Below are 17,635 nucleotides of genomic sequence, written 5' to 3' on the forward strand. Positions count from 1 at the left end.
ACAAAAGGAATTTTCAAAAGGGAAAAGCATTATAAAAGCAAAGAAACCATATTTTGTTTTAATACACTCATTGATTTTTTTTTTTCCCTGTCATTTGCATGTGGGCATATGTTTAACTCTTAATTCATCTGATCCTCTCTGGTGAAACGGCAGTGTATTCTTCACCCTTCAGGGGAAGAGCAGTGATATCCTGCTTTGACCTTTCCCTGAGATTCTCCACCCCTGCCAATGTTCGCTGATACTCCCACAGTCTCCAGTGACCTGCTGAAAAAGGATGATTTCATCTCTGCTTTGGTGAAGGCTTTGCTGGGAGAAACACGGCACTGCCTGTGCAGCAAGCCCAGCTTCCCCTCCCTTCCTCCCTCCCTCCCTCTGGTTCTGCTCAAGCACAGCAAAGCTGCCAAGAAAACAATTCCCCTTCCAGACCAGCCCTGGCTTTGGTCCTGCTGGGAACGTGAGCATGGCAAGCTCAGCTCAGGCTGCGGCTTTTTGTGAGGTGTCAGGAAATCTTCATGATAATTCTGATGTACTTTCAACATTCCAGAGCACACAGTGTGTGTGGTTCAGATCCCGCCTGGTTTTTCCAATGTGGGGATCCCTGCAGGAGCGCTGCTCCTCTGCTCCTGACAGCACAGAATCATGGAATGGTTTGGGTTGGAAAGGGACCTTAAAGACGTCCCAGGTCCAAACCTCCTGCCATGGGAAGGGCTGGCAAAATGAGAAAAGCCACATATGCAACCCCTTCTTTTTCACTTGTAATTCAGGGGCACAAGGGGACAAGTGAAACCCTTTGGATGACTCATTTGAGTCATCATTTTCCCTGGGATTTCTGGCATTTGAAGCATTACACACCCAGCCCAGGGTTCCTGTGAGCAGGTGCTGCAGCCTAAAACGTGTTAATAGATGTAGATGTGCAGAAGCAAAGAGCTACATCAAAAGATAAATGCTTAATAATGAACCCAGAAAGGTTGTTCCAAGGACATGAAGGCAGCTACATGATGGAGAGAGAAATTGCTCCTCTCTGCCTCTGCCAGTGTCTCTTGACATCCCCAGTGTTCTCTTGAAAGTCTATTTATGCAGCTCCTTTTATCTCACACTCCGTGATTAAACACACTGAAGTTTGCCATAAAGCTGACAGGGAAGGCACAAGCTGAGAGGACCCAACAGGAGCACCTCAGGACTTCATACTCACAGGTTCACGAGGCTAGTTCTGATATGCAGGGTTTGATCCATTTTCACTGCCTCACTGATGAGTTTCGCCTTCCTCCCACAGCCCCTGGCTATTCAGTGTAGTGTACATTAGCTAAGTGAGCTGATCTGAGTGGTGAAATCTTTTGCCTCAGTGGTAGGTTTCTGTAGTTTTAAGGGGAATATAATTATTTCAGTAATAAAAGAGATACTGGTTTCTTTCTGCACGATCAATTCCAATCATCCGAGGCTGACCTCTGTCTCTTAGCTGTCTTGCTGTAAGTTTCCTTGTTTCTGCTGGCACCATTTTGCTGTCCAAGATAGAGCCTCTCCTCTCCTCTCCTCTCCTCTCCTCTCCTCTCCTCTCCTCTCCTCTCCTCTCCTCTCCTCTCCTCTCCTCTCCTCTCCTCTCCTCTCCTCTCCTCTCCTCTCCTCTCCTCTCCTCTCCTCTCCTCTCCTCCCCTCTCCTGAAAATAAAAAATAGAAGTCTCTCTATTTCAGTGTTTTCTATCAGGAGTAACTTTTTATATGTTTATACAATATAAAGGTGCTTTACCATCTGTGGAGTGAAACTTCTGCTTTTATGAACAACTGTTCTAAGGAAAAAACTCTCATTCTGTTGTAAGAGCTCATAAGTGTTTCCCTACAATGCATACAACATGGTAAGCTACTAGAAAGAGCTGTCACATCAAATTAGACAGAAATGTGGAAAAGTGATCACTCAATCCACAGTGGTATCTGAAACACCCTCTTTATTCCTATATGTAAAACTCTTCCTTTGAGTCCTTTCAATTCTTACTGTAGCCTTCAGGAAACTTTTTTCCATATTTCAGATATATATTCATGTCTCTCATTTAATCCCCTGTAGCACAGGACAGGGGCTTTTGGAGGTGTCAATACTTCCCTGAGCCTTTCACTGCCTCACAAAAATAGTGGCTTCATTATTTGAACTGATTGATATGTGGTTTTATTATGGGTTTTTTAGTCTTTTTTAACTTAAAAAGCTGTGTGACTGATAGGCTGGAGGGAAGAACAATTTCCTTCCTGTATCAAGAGGTACCAGGAAAAACCACTGCCATCTGCTGGGGTCCCTGGGCCAGGGGACCAGCAAAGCTTCCGCCGTGGTTTCTGAATGCAGAAGCACTGGAAAACATTTTGCTTGAGCTCACAGATCCTGATGCATTACCTTACTGGCTCTGCCCAGGAGATAAAGCACTCAATGCTTTTAAGTGGTTGGTTTTGGAGCCAGGCAGTCCCCTCCACTGCCAGTGCTTCCATTTCAATCAGAGATATCCTGCCCCTCTGCACAGCCCTGGTCACACCGCTCTTTCTTGTCTGCAGCACAGGAGCAACCATGGTTTGTCTCTAAAAGCTCCTCGCCTCATTTTCCAGCACTGAAGAAAGGAAAATAGCGTTTAATGGGAACATTGAAAAAGCACTGCAGCATTCAATCCTCTGAAATTCAATATCACACATCACCATTTGTCATTGTGCTTTGAAGCATTCTGCCTTGAAGCTTTTGTCTCAAGTTCTGTTCTTCTCCATGCCTAAGTCGCTAACCAAAGCATTAGTGCAATCTTTAACTTGGCATCGGTGCCCATTCCCAGGGAAAAGAGAAAATTAAATGCTCTGTAACATCTCTGAAGAGTTCTAAGATCAGTTTTTGAAATGTTGATAGAGAGAGGGCTGGCAATGCCCAAGGGTCACCGTGTGTTTCATTAATGTCTGATAGAGAAAACAATGAAAACTGTACTGGTTGCTGTAAGCAAAATACAGAACAAATCTCATTCATGCTCAGATCTTCCTGATCCTTAACTTATTTTTCCCTCATTTTTGTAATAATCAGAGTAAGATGATGTCCTGGGGTGACTTTATGATGCTGAATTGTATCCCCATTCATCTGTTTAGCCCAGAAATAAGTTTTGTGCCTTTAAAACTAGAGCCCAGAGCAAAGGCAGGGAGAAGGAAAAGCAGTGGAATTTTTTCACGGTTGAATTCAAAACCACAGAGAACCTCAGCTCTCTCCCTCTCTCGGACTGTGCTGTCTGCAACACAGACAGGGAGGAGGAGAGAGCTCTCCTTTGATTTTACTTAGGTATTTTGAGTTAGCTGAAGCCAGGAGGTTTTTTGGAACTCTTCAGCTATTGTTCAGTCTGGGAACACCAGGATTATCATCCAGAGCCCCCCAAGCTGCACTGTGGCTGGGACACCAGACTCAGCCCTGGAGAGACTGACAAAATACTGAGGACACACCCTGGAAAAGGACACTCTCTCTCGGATCCACAGATGGAATTTCTGAATTTGCCACTTCTTCAGAACAACGAGTGGTTCCATTGTTTAATATTATTCATTATTTCATGTTTGCTAGTTAAATAAACAGCTTTTTTCCACTTCTCTCCAAGGAAATCTTTCCCAAACTGGTGAGGAGGAGGGTCAGCTTGAATTTTGCTTTCTAGAGGGACCCATCCAAAGGTTTCCTCCCAAATTTGCCCTAAACCAAGACAAATATTTTCTTGGAACCCAGTGTGGGGACAGAAAAGATCCTGTCCTGATTGCATTTTGGTTTTACTTACTCTGTATTGGGATAAAGCAGTAGTATCTATGCTCCTTGAATTCATGATGTCTCTCAGGGTGGAAACCTTCATGTGTCTCTGGTCCCTAGGCTTTTTTGATGTTTTAATACCTGTCTGGTCCCTAGGCTTATTTTCTTATCTGGAGATAACTCCAATATTGTCCCTAACACGTGGTTTTTACAGTAGAGGGGCAGAGATTTGAGTTGCTATTGTGCTGGGCTCAGTGATAATGATTTATAAGGAGTTTACAAAGGTACTGGAGTTTGTTCAAGATATGAATGGTTTATGGTTTCTTCATCCTACCCTGTGTTCCAGTAGCATGTTTTGGGGGTTTATTAATAATTGCACTCAGTTTGTTAGAGGAGGAGCAGGGGAGGAAGCTTTTCAGATTTTCCTTTCCTTCTTCTTCTTTAATCTGTTACATCACTTGTAGAGAAGGTTCAGCTTCCCCTGAAGGTTAAAGAGATCACCTTCCTGGTATTTCATCTTGTGAGCTTTCCCTAAATGGTCTGCAGTGTGCCCAGAGTGAGGGCTGGTGTGTCCAGAGGAGCTGATGAGACCCCTGACCCAGGAGTGGACCCGGTGGTGGCAAATCCGGAGTGGTGTGGGGAATGGGAAGGTATGGGCCAAACAGATGACAGATGAACACCATCCAGGCTCTATGGTACTCTGCCTGTTTTTATTGCCTTGTGCAAAATGAATTGTTCCACTGAACTGCGTTTTATGACCATTCCTTCTCAATTTTCCTATATTTGTGTTTTCATTGTAACTCTTTCCAGACAAAGTGAAAAAATGGACAGATTAAAATGTCTGATGAAGTCTCTGAAATGTCAACCAGAAGCCTTTGACTGTCTTATTGCCAAGGACAACTGAATTTCTTTGAATCAATTCTCATAATGCAGTAAACAATTGCAAGGAGAAGAGGAAGTCTGGATATTACTTGTGCCCTTCATCCCAGAAGTCTGCATATCCACCAGTGTCATTTCCCTTTCTATGAGACACTACGAGTGTTGTTGAATTCATGATATCTGAAAATAAAATTTGCAGAAGGGATCAGTTATCTACTCAGCTTCTTTTCATTTTTCTATCCATTTGCCAGGAAGATAGCAAGTCCAGGCAGCATTAGGACAAACATAAACACCAGGCATTAGGAAATGCCTCCTTGTAATACTGCTGGCATCACCTCAACCTTAAACTTTAAATGCTCAGAAGGACTACGACTCGTGATTTATAATTACCTTTTTTTGAAAGGTTTCTTTTTCATGAAAGCAGCTTAAAATAAAGCATCTTAAAAAGCTAATATTTCCAAGAAAAAAATCTAAAAACAAAGGAAGTTAAAAGTACCAATCAATTTTCTTTGTTCTGATCGATTTATTCAGTGGAAGGGGTAGAGTATCATTTTCTTCTCTCTCTCTCTCTTTTTTTTTTTTTCTTTTTTTTTTTTTTTTGGGGGGGGGTGTTTTTTTAAAAAATGTAGACCCCAAAGCCCAATTCAACTCAAAAGCATATTTTAAACAGCTGCTATGAAAGAAAAGTGTTACTCCAGAGCAATCCTAATTACTGTGCCACTGTATTTCCTCCTAAACAATAACAGTTTTGTTATGCAAACATCTCAAAAAGAGTCCATTAAGTTCCCAAATCGATCATCATTCACAGACAGTGAAGACGAAAGCATAGTTAGAATTTTCCTCTGCTTTTCAGTCACAAGAAAAATACAGAAACTACAGATGACAGCTGAATTCCTCCAGCCGGGTGACTCTTAAAGGGCTGATCCAGGGCGAGGGGCAGCTGCCAGGAGTGGTCCCTGTCCCTGTCCTGTGGCTGCCAAGCCATCAGCATCCTCTGCTTTCCTCCTCTCTTTTTTCTTGACCCCCTTCATCCTCCCCTTCACCTCCAGAAAGTTCTGGTCTTTGAAAGCTTAGAGCATTTTACATTTCCCTCCTAGGAATATTTATTCAGCCACTGCACTAAGAAATGAAACCCTTGGTTCTACTAATGCAATTAGCTGCATCAGCAACATATTTATTTTTCATTTTATTCTTTCTGTTATTTTGCATTTTAATTATCCTTCTTTGTGATTAAAGATAGCCACATTCTAAATTCAATCACCTCAAAGAACAGTAAGAACTAACAAAGTTTAATCTTTTATTATAAAACTGTTAGGTAGGATCTGATGGTGCTGTAATTTTGCCATTAAGAAATTGTCTTTTTCACTTTTCTGCCACTCACCTTTTACCTCTTTTTTTTTTACTTCTGAACAGTAAACTAAAGAAGAGTCTCAGTTACAGGGTACAAATCAGGTACTTTCTGTACCAGAGCACCACAGCTTTTCCTTCTCCTTTTGAATTTGTCTTTTTGTCCCATCAGTAAAGAATGAGCTGTCATATTTTGAAAGGTACTCTGAGATAAAGCATTTAAAGTAGCAAAATACCAGCCAGATCTCATAATTTGCAGGAGAGCCCTGCAGAACAGCTCCCTTTGGGTCTTTACAAAGTGAACAGAACAATATAAGATTAGCGCTGTGATAAGCTGCTGTGTCAATGGCCTCTGTCCTTAACAAAGTCATCACGGTGTTTTTCAGCTTGACTTCTGAGCACCTCTGTGTCTTTTCTGAATCTCAGGGTACACTGTCTTACCCCAAGAGGTGACTTGCTCTGAGGCAGTTTGGCAGCGCTGACCACTGATGGATTTTGGGGTTTGGCTCAGATATTCTGCTTTTTAATCATACAAAAATAGCTTTTCTCTAGGGAAGACAAGGAGCAGAAGCAATGCACATTCTGCCCGTACCTGTGTTCCTGTTTTGCAGTTTTCTGTTTGTTTGTTAGACAACAAAGACATGACCTGTCGTCTTCCATGGGCAAGTCGAGAAGGTTATTCCCTGAAATCTCACCCTCTTCAGACAATGTTACTGATGCTTCTGTTTCTGGTTTCCTTACAGTTTGTTGCTCACCCCAACTGCCAACAGCAGTTGCTCACCATGTGGTACGAAAACCTCTCAGGCTTACGGCAGCAATCCATAGCTGTGAAGTTCCTGGCTGTCTTTGGGGTGTCCATCGGGCTGCCCTTCCTCGCCATAGCCTACTGGATCGCTCCCTGCAGCAAGGTACAAACTCCTGAGGGTGGGTGGGCTTCACAGGGCCTGGAACAGAACCCCAGAATTTCTATAAAGCTGTTGGGAAGTGGTTCATGCTATCCTCTAGGATTGCCCCAGGGGAGAACAAGCTTGAGGTGTTATTGATGGACACAAATGGAACTGTCAAGGTTTGAGATTCGTCTTTACAGGGAAAAACATTGGGGTAGTGGGCAAAGAGAATGAGGGAGTGGGTGACGAGAAAACAAAAAGAAAAACAAATGTATAGGAGATCACGACATAAGAGTGGAGTGAAGAAAAATAGAAGAACCACCAAAACTGGAAATAACTAAAGGAGAAGATTCTTGCTTTAGTTAACTCAAACGTTTAAATTCTTGTTCTTTTATGCACTTTTTGTTGTGGATTCCTCCCTTCTCCAGGGCTCCTTTGTTACCTTTCCTCCTTCTTTCTGAGCTTGTAGTTTTAATTAGTGGAGCATTATTTTGGTTTTACTTAATGCAGCATTATTGTGGTTTTAATTAGTGGAGCATTATTGTGGTTTTACTTAATGTCAAATTATTGTAGTTTTAGTTAGTGGAGCGTTATTGTCGTTTTAGTTAACAGAGCATTATTGTGGTTTTAGCATTATTATGGGCCTGAAACTTTGGAAACACATGGGACTGAAACTTTGGAAAGCCCCAGGAAACTTTTTAGTGTTGCAGCAAAGACTAGACTAAATCATAAAATCTTTATGGTTTTGAGGGAAAGATGATGAAACTTGGAATACTGCTGTATACCTAAATATAGATCAGATGGAGGAGGAAAGTTTGTTGAGACCTGGAGGTCAAAGGACCAGCGTCCATCATTAGCTCAGGTAAAATCTCAAGTTGTTTGTGGTATGAAATCTGCAGAGGTTTCAACCTGAAAGGGTCTGCTTAAACAAGTGGAGATAAATCAATGTATCTGAGTGATAAATAGCTTTGTCACTGCTCTTGCCACAGAAAAAGAGGTGGCAGGGGAGATCATTTCGCATTCAGCAATAGCCAGCAACACCATCCCTTACAAGGTAGATGTCTTCTGCAGGAGGCTTGTCTCAGGTACTTAAATTTGATCAAAATGACTCCTGGCACTGGTATTGTATTCAGTCTTGAAAGTATCTTCTCCCATTTCTTCTAAAAACTGGTGAGGAATCCTTTTTAAATTTATCAAACTCAAGTAGTTATAGATCCGTCAATTAGTATTGAGGAAAGGCTATTATCTGAAATATATTCATACAATCAGAAAAACAGTCTTTTAATACATCTGAGATAATAAAACATGTTTAAGCCTTGGTCTCCTCCAAAATAGCTCCAAGAGGAGTACTTAGAGTGTACGAGGATGTAACTTCATCTCCTCGAGGTCTGTATCAACACAAAGCCCCTCATTTTTCATGGGTATCAGGCAGGACTCCAGGGGTGCTCACAGAGGAGTGCATCTGGAAGCCAGGCTGTGCTGCGGGTGGTTTTGGCTGGGTTGTGAAGGGAATTATGGTGTGGAATTACCACCTTGATTCCCTCATGTCAGACCCCATTCTAGCAGGGATTTATGAAGCTGTCTAATTTCCTTCACCTCTGTTGAATGTGTTGGGAGTTGGCACACCAGCCAACAGCAACATTTGCGGCGTAGTCTCAGAATTGCAGAGGCCACATTTGAATATAGCAATAGGTGGGAAGAACAGTTATATCAGAAATAAGTGGAGAATTTAGAAAAAAAAAAAAAAAAAAACAAAAACATAAAAACTAAGGGGAAAGAAAATGAGGCAAAATCCCCTTAAAACTAAAATAGTTTTACATCAGAAGCAAGAAATTATTGAGAAAGTTACTTGGTTTTAATTTCTTGAGGCAGGTGTATTAAAATTTAAAAATGGAAGTGGGGGGAATACTGAACTTTTCATCAGCTTTGATTTCATTACCCTAAACCTTTCATGCATTCTCATTCTTCAATGTTTCCTCCTTTTCCCCCCACTAGACTGTGAAAAACCACATGTAACCTTCTAGCACAAAGTCCAATTGGAATTTCTTTCAAACGGGTATTTTCTTCTAATGCATGGATTTGCCTCAATCAGAACAATGTGGTCTTGATTTTTGATTGGGGCCCGTGATAGAAATAACTGAATAACAAATGCAATTTTTCCCCTAAGAATTGGTACCTCACCCAAAATCATGACTGTTAATTTCAAGGGCTGCTGGTTGATCCAAGAGCCTGGTATCCTCCCACTGTGTTACTGCAGAAAATTCTACACAGGCAGCTTCTCCACCGTGAGCAGCCCAGTTTTGTCCTGGTCAACTTTACAAGTGTTCTATTGGGTTTTTTTTACTGATGGAAGCAATCTTGATGTTACACAAGTGGCAAAGAAATAATTTTCCCACAGTAACAATCAGTTAGGATATTTAATTTAAATCAGGCCTCTCTTCAGAGACACACAGGTGCCCAGGCATGAGTCAGGGGCTCATTTCTGGGCCAAGGAAGTGAGAAAAATGAAGGTAATCTCTAATGTGGAATGCTGAAATAGGAGCTGTCCTGAGAAACACTACTGTGTGTCACGTTCTGATGATGATCAAATTCTGCAGCTTCCATAAGGTAATAGAGGAATCCATATTCAAAATTCTTGCACGGATGTACAGGAATAGCAGGAACATACTTTAAAGCCTGTCCTCCCCTACAGAAAATTTTCTTCAATAAAGCTCTGTGGGGTTAGAATTGGGACATAGTATTGACTGGAGTTTGTACCTCAACCTTACTTTTTTTTTTAACTTTTTTTTTTTTCTTCTTCTTTTTTTCTTCTTTTTTTTTTTTTTTTTTTTTTTTTTTCATTCAGTTCCACAGAGCTGACTTTATTAAAACTAATTTTAGTATCAGTTAGTCATTCATTCACTTCTGGAAGCACAGACAGTTGACATGACCATGAAGTTTAAGCCTATCCTATCCTGAAATATCCTTGCTGACTCATTCTTGCCCTGGAGACCATGACTGAAATAAACTGTTGTTTTATATGTTAGTCTCCAAAATTTTTTTCATTGGTGATCAAAAGAGAAAAGAAATTGGATTAGAAAAATTGCACAGTTTGTTGCCCAAAATTGTAATGACAAGAGCAAGAGAGGCTGTTTGGATTGTGTGCAGAGCTTCAAGATGTATTTTCTTTCTTCTTGGGTTGGTTGAAGTGCATATTCAAACACTGCAACACTGAGAGGTCAGTCTTACACCGCCCTCATTGCCCGGGCTGTTCTCTCATTTTCCTGAAGCCACTCTGGGGATTTGTGACCTGCAGCTCCCACTGCAACAGACTCTGCACTGTTTAAGCACTGGAACTTTAATGGTTGCCTCTGCCTAAGCCATATCTGTACCTTTTTACCCCTAAAATACATGAGATCCCTACAATAGTATCCCTCATGCTTCTGCTGTGGGCATAGTACTGAGCATAGTAATAGATTTTTTTTTTTGTTCTGGTGTTTCTATCCATTTTTGTTTCCATCTCTTTGAGCATTTGGAAAATTTTGTAATGATATCACACCATGTATTTTTTGTTTTGACATGAATGTATGCTTCATTATTTTCCTATCATAGAGATAGGATACTAAGTCATGAAATGATCTACTCTCTTAAGAAAGAACCTTTGTATTCACACACTGTCAGTGTTCCTATCTTAGCAGTAACAGCCAGACATTACCCTGCAATCCTGCTTTGATGAAAGGTGGCATTTTGATTTTCTAAAACAATCAAGAAATTGATACAGTCATGCAGTTACACACCTTGAGTTTAGCTGCATCATGTTGTTTGAAAAATCATATTGCTATAAGGTGTTTGGCTGGAGGAATGGACACTTCATTAATTTTTTACAGAATATTTTGGTCAACACCTTCTGTAGCTCTTTGCTAAAAATCAGATTTCTGAGGAGATATAAAGAGCATCAGCTCAAGAAAATAATGGTAAGCTTTCTGCAGTAATAAATGGGACAAATGGCTGAGGTAATGCTAACTAAATGAAAATTTCTGTGAAATCATGAGAGAAGTAAGGGTAATTACCCATAGAATTCATTTGGTTCTGTAATACCCAGGATTATTTCTCTGATAACTGAGACTATGCTACTTTAATCTAAGGCCTTTACTTTTTACGTTTCTATAGACAGCAGAAAAAGTCTAATTATGTGGAGAGGATTCATGATTCAATAGGTAATGCTTTTTCTCTTTTAGTGGATTCAGGGTAGAAATGAGTCTCATACAGTTTGCAAATGCACTTTTGTAAAAACTTCTTGCTAAGTATCCATGGCTGTTCTTACAATTTGCTCTTGCAATCTGAACCCTCTCAGGTCATAGGAGGAAAACATCTGAGATTATTACTGTGTGATTTCAGACCTATCCCATCACCCCATCAGCTCAGTACTGGAATTATAAATTCTACTATAAAGCATAAATCTACACAACGTCAACCATAAAAACTGTTGAGAACTACACCAATGGTGACAGCACTGGAGGTGAACCAGAACTGCAAGTGCTGAGACTGGTTTTAACACACTTCATCCGCTCCTATGTCTGCCATATTATTCCCAGACAAGATTAAATAAACTTGGGTTTCAAGTCAGTGCAATATCTACCCAATTAAACATGTCCTTATGGACCTCAGAGAATGTTAATAAGGACCTCAGGAAAGAGCAGGTATTTTCATTTTCTTTAATGGCAAGTATCTCCAGTATATAGAAACATGTACATTTTCCAATAGGATTTCCTATTCTGTCAACTTTATAAAATATTTTATTGACATTTTAAAAACTCTGATAAGAAAAAGAAATAAACTCCAGAGTCCTAGGACTTCCTTTATTTCTACGAGACCTAGAGATGTCTGGTTTTGAAATATTTCCTGTTCTGCCATAAGCAAAGACCAGGCCTCCTTGGGATTAATCTGCTATTGAAGATAAATACAAAAACAAGTAATTTCCTTTTTATGTTTGTTTTTTTTTTTTTTTCTATGAAGTTTTATTATCAAATCAGTGGATATTAAGGAAAAAAAATGGATGATACCTTAACATCAAGGGGAATGAATCAATTAATAATATACTGAAAAAAAAAGAAAAAATCCAGTCTTTGAGGGGAGCTTGGAAAGGCCCCATCCAGGCCATTGCCCTCTGTTGTGTTCAACACTACCGGCTTCAGCTCTAGTGCTCCTGAAAATGCTTCTACTCTTTTCTGTCTTTCTGGAGTAATGTTTCCTTGGTTCACAGAAAACATAAAATTAAAAGAGTTATATTTAAATTCATTAACAAAGAAAGCTTTTCAGGAAGAGCAGAACAATTATCTGTAGTGAAGAGACCTTCTGCTCTTGTTCTTGGCTTAGTGACTTGAAATAAATCCTTGTGTTCTGGGAGTAATTCTCCAGCTTTTATACTAATTATCATAGCAAAGCATATGAAAAGCTTTACTAGAGAATTTTTAAACAGAAGGCTATTTCTTACACGTTGATAATGAACCAAGAATTCACCATTAATAAAAAATTCTAACATATTATAATGATTTAAGGATGAGGATTGTGTCCATCATTAGGATTTATATTGACACATAAGTGCATTCATATAACACATACACAAACAAACATGTCTCTCATATAAATGTCCTGTCTCTTCATTTTCCACTCACCATATGGCCAGGACAATTAGATTTCACATGTGGGTTTAAAGGGGCACTGTAAGACATTGCCATGCATAGAAAATTACCCAATGCATAATGTCTAGGAATAGCAAATAGCAACTTGAACAAATCTAAACCCTATTTAGCTAATGATCCAGAATCAATTACTGAATCCTTTTCACTGTGGGCAAAAGGTTTCAAATTTTTATAGTGAAAAAACTTCTAGGAGGTGGGTAAATAACCTTATGACTGTGTCTCTTCCATTGCAGCTGGGACGTACCCTTCGAAGTCCTTTCATGAAGTTTGTGGCTCATGCAGTTTCTTTCACAATCTTCCTTGGACTGTTAGTAGTGAACGCTTCGGATCGGTTTGAAGGAGTCAAAAATCTCCCCAATGAGACCATCACAGACCATCCAAAACAAATATTCAGAGTCAAAACAACCCAGTTCTCATGGACAGAATTGCTGATCATGAAGTGGGTATTGGGTAAGTAAAACCAAAATGCCTAGAAGTTCTTTGTGGAAATCCAACCTCATTAGGAATAGCATGATACACAGAGACAAGAAAAAAAAACAAACAAACAAACAAACAAAAACAAAATAACCCAAACAAAAAAAACCAAAAAACAAAAAAAAAAAAAAAAACAAACAAAAAAGAACCAAACCAGACAAAACTCCAAGCTAAACAAACAAAAAAAACCAAAACCAAGAAAACTCCCTAAAACTGGAGCAACCCACTATGAGTCTAGAGGTTGATGTCAAGAGTTTTGATTAAAAGAGGAGCATTGAAGCCTTTGATCTTGGTCACCACTTTTGGAAACATTGAATGATGCTTAGTAAATTCTCATTGACCTGATTTTTCTACTTTCCATCATAAATGCTGTGGACATTTCTTATTTACTTCCGTTGGTTTAATCATTGCATCTTAAAGAAGGTAGTAATAGAAACTTGTGGCTTCTCCCTGGGACAAAGTGAGCAGAAAGAGGTGTGGTGAGTCTGTGTGATTTATTACCCTGCTGTGCTGTAATTCACTGAACCTCAGTGTCTTTGTCTGCAAAATTAGTATAATGTCATTTGCTTTTTTGTAACACACTCCAAGATCTAGTGATGACACCTGCTAGGCAAGTAACAGCTGGATTTTTTAAAATTCGTAGTATGAAATTTTTACTGGTGAGAGGACAATGCAGTGCTCAAATGTTATAAAAGAAATTAAGTTATTCAACAATTACAAAGTAAGGATTCAAGTGGGGGAATCCTTTGAGTACAAAAGTGTGCCACACACACAAGTTAAATTTCTAAGGAGTTTCAGACAAATTCATATGTCTCTCTTTTCCTACAGACATCATTTACTCCTGGCAGGTCACTTAGTTTGAACCAGTAAGCTAAACAAGCTCAGGAGAATTTATTGGGAAATTGAGCTTATCAACTCTGTAGAATCTTTGTCTACCTCTTCTGTTGCTATTTTTGCTCACCACCATGATTCTGATTCTTTTCTTGCAAAAAAGAATTCCACTGTTCCATAAGTATTGATGGCATTAAATTCCCCTGAAAAATAGGATATGGCTGCTCTATCTGATGACTTCCTGGCCAATGTTTCTTTGTTCCCTGTCTCCGTGATAATCAGAATCCCATACAGGATATTAGGCTAGAAAATACTGAATAGATGCCAGACTAGATGGAGTAAGACTGTAAGATATATTTTTAAAATTATATTAAAGCAGTTGGACAAGATGATTAGATTTTAAACTAGGTATTCTTTTCTTATAGGCAGTAGGTATCTGTCTGCTTGTTGAGTTCCTGAGAGATGAAGAAGAAAACATTTCATTTAAAGTGAAGGTTTTCACTTTTCTGGGAGAAGAAAGGTGATTCATTGTACAGACTTCTGAATATAATGAGATTTTCTAATGACTGTCTACATTTGTACTAACAATCTTCTCTGGCCATTTTACCTGCCTGTCTCCATAAAGCTTCAAGTAATGTTTCAGCAATACTGAGGTGAAAGTTTGGTGCACCTGGCCTGCAGACACTTGCCCTTGTGGAGACCCTTGTGTGACCTTGAACTTCAAGGATTGTAAAAGCACTAAGGGTAGCAACTTCTGGTGTTAAAATCTTACAGTTATTATAAATACCTATATGCAAGTAGAAGCATGATTAAAGTGACCAACACAGACCTCCCTAGTGGCCTTCTCTGATGGAGGGACAAGTGCACAAGGACAGGCTGCAGATGTCATGTAACTGGACTTTAACTGGACTTCTGTAAAGCGTTTTTCATGGATCCCCACAACATCCTTCTCTCTAAATCAGAGAGAGATGTATTTGATGGTTGGACTGAGAGATGGATAAGAAAGCTGTTGGAGGGTTGCGTGATCTGTGGCTCAGAGTCCACTGATGGCCACAAGTGGTGTCCCTCAGGGGTCTGTACTGGCACCAGTGTTATTTATACCAGCATTAATGACATAGACAGAGGGCTCAAGTACACCCTTAGTGAGCTGGCAGAGGGTAAATGCTAATGCCGACACACCTGAAGGATGGGATGCACCATCCAGACAAGTTTAAGGAATCATGGGGATTTCCTGAGGTTAAACAAGACCAACATCTCCTTTGAACATGGTGCACAGCAATTTTGGCTCATGGATCCAGGGCCCATGACACACCTTGGCTGCCTCTTCCTTGTGGACAGGTCTTCCCATCTCTTGCCTTCAAATGAGGAAGGCTGGAATATCCTCATGAACAGTATGGACAGAAATGTGCACTGAAACCAGAGGGGTTTATTTCTAAATCCCCATTGCAAAAGCAGCCAGGTTAGCAGTTAAACTCTGCACAGATGCAATCTGAGAACTCTTAATCTCTTAATCCAATAGCCTTTGGTGGACCCAGGAAGGCTCAAAGGCAGCTCTGCAGCATCAGCTGCTCCCGATTGATGTATCAGGCCAGAGGATATAAAAATCTGACAAACTGTTCCTTTTTGTGCACAGGTGGTGAACAGCACTTCTTGCACACTCCATTTTTCTTCCAGATGGGCTGTGCCTGTATCTTGACTCTCCTTCCCCTGCTGAAACCAGAGCTGCCCATCAAGGTGGCATTTCTGATTATCCCTGCTGTGGGAATGAGAGACATGCAGAAGCAGGACCCAGGGAGCTGCTCATATCCTGCATCTCTGAGTATCAAACTCAGTGAAATATCCCCTGTCAGAGCCATTGGGGGCCTCAGAAACGCCACACTGGAATGCAATCATATCCTGGCAGACCTGCTTTGTCTAACAGCTTCTCCTTGTTTCTTAAACCTCACCTTATGCGTTATCCGCTGAATTTTATCTGATTTTTTTCTTCTCAATGCTTTTACTAAGGGCAAGTTTGGAATCACTCTCTCACAATGTGTACACAATTACCCAGCAGTACTGACCAAGTAATCACTGTAAATTTTCTACTTGTCCTGAATAGACATTTTTAAAAAATGACTGCCACATATTTGGGGGAAAAAAACACGTGGAAATTATAGGCCAATAGCATGTTACTTTCACGGAAGGATTCTAATTTTAGTCAGACTCCTCAGTTTTAGACTCTTCTTACTTCATTAATCTGTGATTTAGTTATATTACGTGAGCAAGATTAGAAATAAATTTGGATGGGAGTCATTTCTGGTCATCAGTGAACCAGTGTTTTGTTGAGTAATGCTGCCATGCATGTGATATTTCCTTAAGTGCTTTAGTACCTTTATAAAACACGTGTGTAATGCACAGGGCTAATGGCTCCTATCCACCACTACTAGAATGCTTTTTTTAAAAGCTAGAAGTGTTTCTTTAATTATTCATCCTCGCTCCAGGAAAATTCCTGAGAAACCAATTCTTCCACCTTCTCCCTTAGGCTATTTATTATTAAATCTCACTCATGGTGAGTGACAGTGTGGGATGAAGTTCCTGCATTTACACAGCCAGGCACCGCAGGGGAGGAGAGCTGGGAACTCCTCCTGCCCTCCCTCTGCCTCTGCTCAGCATTCTGCAGATCTCAGCCTCTCTCCCAAGACTGCACTAGGATAACCTATATCAGAGTGTATCTCCAGGGACATTCCAGGGCTGTGGGGGCCACGGGCTCACTGTGACATTGGCTGCTATGGATAGCTCAGCTCTCCTTTTTCCCTTTAAGTCCTTCCCCACGCACAAGGGCTGACAGCAGCATTTCTCCACTCCTCCAGCCTCAGGGTAAATTCCCACTGACCTGTTTCCCTCCCTGCAATCCGGCTTCCCCGTGCACCTCTGGGGACACCCTGCGCTTCCAGGAGGCTCAGAAGTAGCCAAGCATATGCATTTACATGCCACACCATGAGAGCTTCCAGCAGAGAGGATGAAAGAGTTCACAGAAAGGAGAAGATTGCAGGAGGTCACATGGAAATTGGCAAGCCCTGCTCCGTCTTGATTAAATGTGAATTTTTCTGCTGCTATGGAAACAGGACTGGGTAGAGCGCCAGAAATATTTATCAGTGGGTTAAATATTCCAACACTTTAGCTACTCAGGAGCAAGATTTCAGCCCTGGAGCCCTGCTGGGGTTGAAAATTGGGCAGATTGGTGAATCCGACCTGGGCACTTTGACTGAATTCACTTGTCCATCCCAGCTCTTTCCAGGAGGACATGGATGTCAAATATTTGAATTCACTGGATTTGGCATTTGGGTGTATTTCTAAGTCTGCTGTCAGAAATAATAAATTACAGTCAAACTCAGTGTTTTCAAAGTGGTAGATCACACTTTAATATATGGAAATTCATGAAGACAGAAGCCTTTATGAAATTAGAAGGACAGAACTTCTGTCTTATCCTTTTTTAATCATACTAAACTTACTCTTGAACAGTTAGTTCTGTTTGCATTCTCAAAATGAACACTCCCACTATTTTAGGGAAGGAGGAAAAGAGCAGCAGAGCAAACAGTGCCATCTTTAGTGCCCCAGTGGAAAAAGGTCATTCTGGGGACAAGAGAGGAACTCTACATTTTTTCTCATTATATAAGCAGTAGAATTTTCTGGTGTCATCAGAATTTCTGAATGGCGTTTTTTTCTGTCATCATCATCAGAAATCAGCCTTTCCATTGATTTATATAGTGACATTTTGAGAATTCTGCTTCATAAGAACAAAAGGACATACAGACTAAAAGGTTGTA

General features: G+C 40.4%; 1 protein-coding gene across 1 annotated transcript in view; it reads left to right on the top strand.

Moving 5' to 3' along the window:
* The window catches only part of TRPC7 (transient receptor potential cation channel subfamily C member 7), a 63,988-nt gene that overhangs the window by 28,497 nt on the left and 17,856 nt on the right, over positions 1-17,635 (top strand). Inside the window, exons 3-4 of the mRNA XM_040078278.2 lie at positions 6,700-6,864; positions 12,758-12,974. Coding sequence (XP_039934212.1) covers positions 6,700-6,864; positions 12,758-12,974 — 382 coding nt within the window. The remainder of the gene's footprint in view (positions 1-6,699; positions 6,865-12,757; positions 12,975-17,635) is intronic.

The sequence above is a fragment of the Hirundo rustica genome, chromosome 14 (assembly GCF_015227805.2).
Source record: "Hirundo rustica isolate bHirRus1 chromosome 14, bHirRus1.pri.v3, whole genome shotgun sequence".
Classification (NCBI taxonomy): Eukaryota; Metazoa; Chordata; class Aves; order Passeriformes; family Hirundinidae; genus Hirundo; species Hirundo rustica.